The following is a 10,558-nucleotide window of genomic DNA, read 5'->3' as shown; positions in this document are numbered from 1 at the left end:
ATTCCTCCACCAAATTTTACAGTTGGCACTATGCATTCGGGCAGGTAGCGTTCTCCTGGCATCCACCAAACCCAGATTTGTCCGTTGGACTGTCAGATGGTGAAGCGTGATTCATCACTCCAGGGAACTCTTTTCCACTGCTCCAGAGTCCATTGGCGGCGAGCTTTACACCACTCCAGCCGACGCTTGGCATTGCGCATGGTGATCTTAGGCTTGTGTGCGGCTGCTCGGCCATGGATACATATTTCATGAAGCTCCTGACGAACAGTGCTTTTGCTGACGTTGCTTCCAGTGGCAGTTTGGAAATAGGTAGTGAGTGTTGTAACTGAGGACAGATTATATTTATGCGCTTCAGTACTTGACGGTCCTGTTTTGTGAGCTTGTGTGGCCTACCACTCCGTGTCGGAGCCATTGTTCCTCCTAGACGTTTCCACTTCACAATAACAGCACTTACAGTAGGGCTGAAATTTGACAAACTGACTTGTTGGAAAGGTGGCATCCTATGACGGTGCCACGTTGAAAGTCACTGAGCTCTTCAGTAAGAACATTCTACTGCCAATGTCTGTCTATGGAGATTGCATGGCTGTGTGCTCGATTTTATACTCCTGTCAGCAACGGGTGTGGCTGAAATAGTCAAATCCACAAATTTGAAGAGGTGTCAACATATTTTTGTAAATACAGTGCATTCAGAAAGTATTCAGACACCTTGACTTTTTCCACATTTTGTTACATTACAGCCTTATTCAAAAAATGTATTAACGTTTTTTTCCCTCATCAATCTACACAAAATACGCCATAACAACAAAGCAAAAACAGGTGTTTAGAAATGTTTGCAAATTTATTCAAATAAGTTTTCAGACCCTTTACTCAGTACTTTGTTGAAGCACATTTAGCAGCGATTACTGCCTTAAGTCTTCTTGGGTATGATGCTACAAGCTTGGCATACCTGTATTTGGGGAGTTTCTCCCATTCCTCTCTGCAGATCCTCTCAAGCTCTGTCAGGTTGGATGGAGAGCGTTGCTGCACAGCTATTTTCAGGCCTCTCCAGAGATGTTGGATCGGGTTCAAGTCCGGTCTCTGGCTGGACCAATTAAGGACATTCAGAGACTTGTCCCGAAGCCAAGCCTGTGTTGTCTTGGATGTGTGCTTAGGGTCGTTGTCATGTTGGAAGATGAACCTTCGCCCCATTCTTAGGTCCTAAGTGCTTTGGAGCAGGTTTTCTTCAAGATCTCTCTGTATTTCGCTACGTTCATCTTTGCCTCAATTCTGACTAGTCTTCCTGTCCCTGCCGCTGAAAAACATCCCCACAGCATGATGCTGCCACCACAATGCTTCACCGTAGGGATGGTGCCAAGTTTCCTCTAGACGTGACGCTTGGCATTCAGGCCAAGGAGTTCAATCTTGGTTTCATCAAACCAGAGAATCTCATTTCTCATGGTCTGAGTCGTCTTTAGGTTCCTTTTGGCAAACTCTAAGTGGGCTGACGTGTCTTTTACTGAGGATTGGCTTCCGTCTGGCCATACTACAATAAAGGCCTGATTGGTGGAGTGCTGCAGAGATGGTTGTCCTTCTGGAAGGTTCTCCCATCTCCACAGAGGAACTCTAGAGCTCTGTCAGAGTGACCATTGTCGTTCTTGGTCACCTCCCTGACCAAGGCCCTRCTCCCCTGATTGCTCAGTTTGGCCGGGTGGCCAGCCCTATGAAGAGTCTTGGTGGTTCCAAACTTCTTCCATTTAAGAATGATGGAGGCCCTTCTGTTCTTGGGGACCTTCAATGCTGCATAAATATTTTGGGACCCTTCCCCAGATCTGTGCCTCGACACAAGCCTGTCTCAGAGCTCAACGGACAATTCCTTTCACCTCATGGCTTGGTTTTTGCTTTGACATCCACTGTCAACTGTGGGACCTTATATAGATTGGTGTGTGCCTTTCCAAATGATGTCCAATCAATTGAATTTACCACAGGTGGACTCCAATCAAGTTGTAGAAACAGCTCAAGGATGATAAATGGAAACAGGATGACCTCAATTTCGAGTCTCATAGCAAATTGGCTGAATAGCTATTTCCTTTTTTAATTTTGTCATTATGGGGTTTTGTGTTTAGATTGCTGAGTATGTATTTTTATCTAATCCATTTTAGAATAAGGCTGTAACGTAATAACATCTGGAAAAAGTCAAGGGGTTTGAATACTTTCCGAAGGCACTGTATAATTTTGATACTGTATTTTTTCTTATTCTGTTTAGCTAAGCATACCTACTGAGCTGTCTGTATCCGGTTATCTTTTTAAACAAACTAAATATGCTTTTCTGCAACATTTTTTAAATCTGGGTAAAAGTTTGTAAGAAATGTGAGTCTTATTTGGTACATTTAATAATTGATTACTTTTCTAAAGTCTACCAACCTTGTCACTAGGCATGCAAGCTAAGATCATTAGACAGGCTAGCTACTCTAACTTGATTCATTCACTGACATGGCTTCTTGGTGGCTAGTTATGAGGTTGGGAGATTGGGAACTTATCTAGGCTAGCGAAAGCCATCTTCATAAAATTGCTTGGTGGATAGTAGTGATACAGAGAAATAATGATTTAAAAAAATATATATACATTAAAAATTGAGAAATCTGAGGGGGCAAGTGCTCCTGTGCCCCCTATTGACACTCACAGGACATGAGGGTCAATCCCCGCTAGTTTTTTCCTCCCCCCTCTATGGGTGAAATCAATCTTATTGAAGTTATTAATTGCAAACCTGTTCTGACATATTTGGATTCTCGTGGTCACGCATGACAACAAAGTACTGATTAAAGGGTCTGAATACGTATGTAAATGTGATATTTCAGTTTTTTATTTTTAAGAAATTTGCAAACATAAAAAAAAAAAACTAAATGTGAAACAAGTCAAGGGGTCTGAATAGTTCCCGAAGGCACGGTATAGTGTAAGTATTCACACCCCTGAGTCACCTTTGGCCGCGATTAAAGTTGTGAGTCTTTCTTGGTAAGTCTCTAGTAGCTTTCCAGACCTAGATTGTACAACATTTTCCCATTATTCTTTTAAAAATTATTCAAGCTCTGTCAAATTGGTTGTTGATCTTTGCTAGACAACCATTTTCAGGTCTTGTCATAGATTTTCAAGCAGATTTAAGTCAAAACTGTAACTCTGCAACTCAGGAACATTCACTGTTTTCTTGGTAATCAACTCCAGTGTAGATTTGGCCTTGTGTTTTGGGTTATTGTCCTGGTGAAAGGTGAATTCATATCCCAATATATGGTGGAAAGCAGACCTAACCAGGTTTTCCTGTAAGATTTTGCCTGTGCTTAGCTCCATTCCGTTCCTTTTTCATCCTGAAAAACGACCCAGTCCTAAATTATTAGAAGCATACACATAACATGATGCAGCCACCTCTATACTTGAAAATATAGAGAGTCATAGACGTGTAATGCATTGGATTGGATTTGCCCCAAACATAACACTTTGTATTCAGGACAAGTTTCTTGCAGTATTACTTTCATGCCTTGATGCAAACAGGATGCATGTTTTGGAATATTTTTTATTCTGTACAGGCTTCCTTCTTTTTACTTCGTCAATTAGGTTAGTATTGTGGACTACCGTTACTGCAATGTTGTTTATCTATCCTTAGTTTTCTCATATGAGTTAGGAAGGACACCTGTATCTTTGTAGTGACTGGGTGTATTGATACACCATCCAAAGTGTATATTCAATGTCTGCTTTTTTAAATTTGTACCGATTCACAAATCGGTGCCCTTCTTTGCGAGGTATTGGAAAACCTCCCTGGTCTTTGTGGTTGAACCTTTGTTTGAAATTCACTGCTTGACTAAGGCACCTTACAGATAATTATATGTGTGGGGTACAGAGATGAGGTAGTCATTCAAAAATCACGCAAAACACTATTATTGCACACTGTGAGTCCTTTCAACTTATTATGTGACTTGTTAAGCAAATGTTTACTCCTGAACTTATTTAGGCTTGCCATAACACAGGGGTTGAATACTTCTTGACTCAGGACATTTCAGTTTATCAGTTTTTATACATTTTACATTATGGGGTATTGTGTGTAGGCCAGTGACACAAAATCTCATTTTAATCCATTTTAAATTCAGGCTGTAACACAACAAAATATGGATAAAGTGAAGGGGTGTGAATACTTTCTGAAGGCACGTTAAATGTATGGGTGTTGTCAATGTATTACTGTCTATCTAAATGTCTACTTTGTATAAGTCAGCATTGTAACCACTTTGGCCCACAGCAAAGCTCTGAAATACATTTTGTAAGCATTTGATTCAAAGCAAATACCCCTCAATATGAGTTTAAGCTTCTGGTCATGATGAAATTACAATTATCACACAATAAATACACAGAGTACAAAACATTAGGAACATCTGCTCTTTCTATGACATAGACTGACCAGGTGAATCCAGGTGAAAGCTATATTCCCTTATTGATGTCACTTGTTAAATCCACAATCAGTGTAGATGAAGGGGAAATAAGGATTTTTAAGCCTTATGACAGATGAGACATGGATTGTGTATGTGCCATTCAGAGGGTGAATGGGCAATACAAAATATTTAATGGCCTTTGAACGGTGTATGGTAGCAGGTGCCAGGCACACCAGTTTGAGTGTGTCAAGGACTGCAATGCTGCTGGGTTTTTCATGCTCAACAGTTTCCCGTGTATATCAATAATGGTCCACCACCTGAAGGACATCCAGCCAACTTGACACAACTGTGGGAAGCATTGGAGTTAACATGGGCCAGCATCCCTATGGAATGCTTTCAACACCTTGTAGAGTCCATGCCCCAACGAATTGAGGCTCTTCTGAGGGCAAAAACAGGTGCAACTCCATATTAGGAAGGTGTTCCTAATGTTTTGTACACTCAGTGTACATTAGTTGTCTCATATAAAGATAGAGAAAGACATTGGCAGCATCTCACTACTTTCCACATCTCCAAAATAATAAGTCATTTAATTAAGAGTGATAAACACATATGTTGAGTTAGTGGCTTTTAACAAAAATGCATTTGTATGTTGTGAAATTAGAATACTTTTGTTTTGACACTGTATTGACTTGTTCATTCATTGGTTGAGCGATCTTTCACTGTATAGGTATAGCCTACCCATAGAGTCTATGGCATATAGGGTAAACAAAAAGTGAGTAAGAGTACCGTCCTTAATTTGCAGAGCGCAGACCTCTCTAGATAAGAAAACACTACATATCCCAGGAAGCATTGGAATGACCGGGAGCTTTGGCACTGGTGATGGGCATTCCGGCTCCCAAACTGCTCTTTCAAAAAAATATGTTTTGTGTTTTTTCAAGTCAAACAGTTTGCGATAGTTTGTCTATGATTGGTGTTAAAGCAATTCTAATTAAATTATTAAATGAAATCATACTCTACCTTAACCACAATGTATTTAAAAATGCATTGGTTTGTTATGAAAAATAATGCTATTAAACATTTGCATTTAAAGTATAACTTTTTAATGTATATAAACAAAGTGCATATAAATCTAATTCAAAACGAATACAATCTGAACAGCATAATATAATATTGCACCATATCAAAGAAAAATAAATAACAATGTGCAAAACTGCAGCATCCCACTTAAAACATTAAACTGGTCCCTCTTTTCTCTCTCTTCTTTATTGCCATGTTGTAACCAGCAGCAAACAGCAATGCTGACCATATTTTGCTTTTATGAGCGATTTGCATTCAGAAATGCAAGCTGCCTCACTTTCGAGGGGCTGATGCGGTTTCTTCTCTCAGTAATTATTTGTCCCATTTTCGAGAAGACCCTCTCAGAGGGAAAGGATGTGGCCACTATGCAGAGTCTCCCTGTCATGACTATAGTAAGCCGTGGGTAGACAGAGGRCTTGTTCTTCCACCAGCTCAGAGGATCTGCAGATCTTGGAGGGGCTCCTCCAAATAGGATCGGACCTCCATTATGGCATCTGCTGAGGGATTCCTTCATGCTGCATCCCCAGTTGCTCTCTCATCAAATAGCATCCAAACAGAAGACGTTTGTGGCACTACTGCTGGTGCTTCTGCTCCATCTGCTCCCTCTTCTTCTTGTTGCCCTGGTGCCTGAGCCAGCTGACTGCTGGGGCTGTCCCTCCCTGTTGCTGAGTTTCTTTGAAGAGCCTCGTCAATCGCTCTGGCATCACTGAAGGCTAACTTCTTACACCTGGCGTCAAGTGCAGCGGATTCTGATTGCACGTGATTATTTTCCATTCTGTATAACTTTCTGTCTATTGATGGACATAGGGTGTTCATCAACTCTGGCACATGTCCTGTGGTTACATTTGCTTCTCTCTGGCGGCTGGCTGTGATTTGCTGCAGACCCTTACACAGGAGTATCATTTTTGAGGCTGTCACATAGCTGAAAAGAGAGAACAGTAACTTATTAGTTCATGTTTTGTCTACTGATACTACATTCTCATCTCCGCTACACCTAGCTTCACAGTTGGGTGCACAGTTCGCATATGCCGGTYTAYGTTGTGCATAGAACCGGCTTTATATGAGATTCAGTTTTGGCAAATTCTACACTGTGCTCTAACATTGTCTACATTATTAAAATGCATCCAAATGCTACTGTGCTTCCAACTCATTTTCCAGCTGTTGTTTTCACAGCTGTCCTTCCTCTCTCTCCTCGGCTGCTAAGTGTGTGACTGTGAGTGAGTTGGCTCGGCCCTCCCTCACGCATCTTTGGTTCATTGGTTGACACTGCATGTCTGATTGACAGGAACAACAGGTGAGGCTGTTAGTCTGAGCAGATAGTCAGTAAGAATGTGTGTGCGCATGAGCATTTAGGTCTATATTATTATTTTATTTTTTATTTTTCGTTAGTTAATTCTATTCATTTAAATATTTTGATTATTCATGTCTTAATTTTTWAATATTTTTATAAATAGATTCAGCTCTTCTGATATGCGAGCCAGCTCCCAACGTTCACCTACAAGAGCCGGCTCTTATAGCCGACTCGCTCGTGAAAGACCCATCACTATTTGGCACCACCACGCTGCTGCGGACTGTGTGAGGTCCTCGTTCACAATTTGGAGAGCTTTTGGGAAAGCCTTTGGAGAACTACTTCTCGAGACGAGTACAACAATATATTACGTAATTTTCCTTCCATTCGTTGGTTTTACAGACGTCTTTGATTTCAATGGGTAATGGGCTCAATAAGGTATGTTATTTGTTGATATATAGCCTATGTGCATGCGCTCCCAGCAAAGTTTATGCACGGTCTTCGAGTACACTAGTTATGTAGACCGCAGGTTTCAATTAATTATACAATGTCAATCAAGAACGCGTAGTCAGCTGTGTTTAATGTGTGTGTTCTATTGCTGCTGTAAAAACATATTACGCCTAATGTATTATATTGAATCAGGTACACAATTGCATAATATCATTTCCACTTTATGCCATAAGATTGTCAGTTTGCTGCTCTATGTACTGTACACTGTACACTTTCATTAATCTATGTGTCTATCAAAGCAGCTTTCACACACACCCGGTCTGTAGGCGTTGTGCTTTTACATTCCAACTCCTTGGCTACACAGTGGACAAATTCCATCGAAAACAAACCACATGGTTTGGTGATATTACTTGTTCTGGATGTAATGCATTGCTGTGTGTTATCACATACTGTAGGCTACATGTCATGAATACCTTAGCGATTGACCTTTTCAAATGTTGGCTTGGTACAGGTGTCATCAACTCATTTCAATTGGAAAACATTTCTGCAACCCTCATCAGTGTTATTCCAGCTGCGGGATGAGGGATAAAGATTTTTATCATGTACACACACACACACACACACACACACACACGCACACACACACACAACACACACACACACACACCACCACGCAACGCACGCACGCACGCACGCACGCACGCACGCACGCACGCACGCACGCACGCACGCACGCACGCACGGCACGCACACGCACACGCACGCCCACACGCACACACACACACACACAGATCCCCATTAACATTTCTTATTATCACTGTCATGACGTTGCCTGCGTGGGTATAGCAAACCCCATCCCCCTCTCCCTGCCTCCCCCTTTGCTCCTTCAACCCATGCTGTGATCACAGAGAGACGTTGTAAATTCCTGAGATCTCCTCATGGCTAAACAGTATTAAGAGAGAGGGTAAACTTTCAGGACAAAGGAATTCTCTTCCACCTCACAGAACTTGAGGTACGAACATATTTCATATTCCTGCACAAGTAGGAATGATCGGTGAAGGTCCAGCTATGAACCGGTACATTGGTCACCACGTGGGAAACTCACGTGAGACTGTGGGACCACATTACCATACCGCTGTTTATATAATAACCTCAGATATGAGGTTAACATCTGTTTGTTGTATAAAATGAATGAGTGAGTATGATACTGTTTGTATAATTGTGTAATATGATTTTGAACTGTTTAATTAAGGAAAATACAACTCCCGGTTGTATTTGAACTAAATCCAAGGACCGCCCCTGAGCCAGTTGGGTCAGAGACCATGGGACCACCTCTCTGCTATCTGATAAAAGCCAACTTTTAGGAATTACCATTAGACCATGTTATCCTCCAAGGAGGAGAACGAAGGTTGAGTAGAATTACTTTCTATACCACGTGGTTAAAACTCTTATACGAATCATAACAAGTCTTTGATATTGACTTCTAGTCTGCAGCTAGGAATTCGGTATCATTGAAAGCGAAGAAAGACAACCACCGAAACATCCATTCTATTACGAATGACACTCTGAACAATCCACAACACAACGAACTTCTCTCCAACGACCAAGGACACACACACACTGGACGTAACTATATATATATTGATTGCAATTGTTCCCGAATGAGTGAGCGTTCATTTGTAAGGATTAGCATGTCAATTGTTATATTATGGACTCTGTAGTGAATTCTTAGTCGAACGCAACTTTCCCTTTGTCTAACACCCGCCATGCCGGTTTAGTCCACTAGGGCATATTCCTTCCACATTTCATGTAACTATTTTAAGTTTGTTTGTTTATGCATTTCTGTGAATTAATTAGTTAGTAATAAATAATGATTTAAGACAATTGATGTATGGATGCTCATAGTGAAGACTGGGTTCGTGCAGATCAGCGATTTACGACGTTTGGAATGAGACTGACGTAAGGTAGAGTAAATACAAATTGAATTAGAAGACATTGTCAGATAGGAAAATATCTGAAAGGTTATATTGGGAAATAATAACCTTGTAATCTAATAACTTTCCCTGGTGCCCTCGAATTCATAGTTAATTAGTTACGTTATTACTCAAGTGGTCGCGTAATCCCTAATTATAGGAATCTATGATAAAAACTATAAGTCTTCAATTTAACGATAGCAAAGACACGACATCACCATTATGGAAGAACTTGTCCCGATTGGTGTTTTTAAATCACTGATGAAGGATTTTGAGGCTGATTCCCTGACCTGTCAATGTTTTTAATTTGCTGTTTTTGATTTTGTTATACTCTTGTGAATTCAATGGTTTTTACTAGATTACTTGTAGTTTTTCATGTTGTCTGTCTGTAATTTTTGTAATGACTTGTGGCTGCCTATATGGCCAGGACGCTCTTGAAAAAGAGATTTTAAATCTCAATGAGCCCTTCCTGGTTAAATAAAGGTTAAATAAATAAAAAATAAAAATATTTTGTGCGGAGTCAGAGTGCACGTCTCAGTTGTCTGAGCTCACTCTCCTCTGGTATTTGGTGTCAAACTAAATATACCATCCCTGCACCTCCATGTTGTCTTTCCTTGAGGACACAGGCTATATATTTGAGTTCCGTCTTTGCTGTCAATAATGGTAGAATAAGCCAGGGGGCTTGTATTTGTATGTTTTGTCATTGATCGTCTTGTTGTCCCTGTGCTTCCCTCTGCTGGTCTTTTAGGTTCTTTCCTCTTTCTTCCCTCTCTCTCCCTCCCTCTCTCCTCTCTCGCTCTCTCTCTCTATCGTTCCGTTCCTGCTCCCAGCTGTTTCTCATTCTCCTAACCACTCATTTACTCTTTCACACCTGTCCCCTATTTTGCCCTCTGATTAGAGTCCCTATTTCTCCCTCTGTTTTCCGCTCTTGTCCTTGTCGGATTCTTGTTTGATGTTTGCTGTCTGTGTCCTTGTTCCGCCCTGTCGTGTTTTTGCCTTCTTCAGATGCTGCGTGTGAGCAGGTGTCTATGCAGCTACGGCCGGTGCCTTCCTGAAGCGACCTGCAGTTGTGGTCGCGTCTCCAGTCGTTCCTCTCTACTGACGAGAGGATTTCAGTTTCCTGTTTTGGATTTACCTTTGATAATATCCAGGAGAATCATTGTTTGTTAAGACTGGATAAAGACTCTGTTTCTATTACGTCGCTTTTGGGTCCTCATCTCAGCATAACAGGAATCCGACCAAGAATGGACCCAGCGACTACGGATTCTCGCAACACTGCCGTCGAGATCCAGGGAGCAATGCTCGGCAGACACGAGCAGGAATTGTCTGCTGCTCGTCATGCCGTTGAGACCCTGTCCGCTCAGGTCTCCGATCTCTCAGGA

General features: G+C 41.3%; 1 protein-coding gene across 4 annotated transcripts in view; it reads left to right on the top strand.

Annotated features, from left to right (window-relative positions):
* The first annotated feature begins 6,786 nt into the window (after positions 1-6,786).
* Positions 6,787-10,558, top strand: part of LOC111978874 (dual specificity protein phosphatase 22-B-like) — a 12,843-nt gene continuing 9,071 nt past the window's right edge. For 2 of the 4 annotated variants that reach the window (XM_070448842.1, XM_024009112.2), the window contains exon 1: positions 6,940-7,191. In XM_070448842.1, coding sequence (XP_070304943.1) covers positions 7,171-7,191 — 21 coding nt within the window. In that variant the 5' untranslated portion in view covers positions 6,940-7,170. Of the gene's footprint in view, positions 7,192-10,558 lie in introns of all 4 variants that reach the window. The other 2 variants (XM_024009110.3, XM_024009111.3) reach the window with 2 other exon arrangements.

This window comes from Salvelinus sp. IW2-2015, linkage group LG19 (assembly GCF_002910315.2).
Source record: "Salvelinus sp. IW2-2015 linkage group LG19, ASM291031v2, whole genome shotgun sequence".
NCBI classification, from domain to species: Eukaryota; Metazoa; Chordata; class Actinopteri; order Salmoniformes; family Salmonidae; genus Salvelinus; species Salvelinus sp. IW2-2015.
Note: the sequence above shows the minus strand (reverse complement) of the source record. Positions and strands in the feature narration are given on the sequence as shown.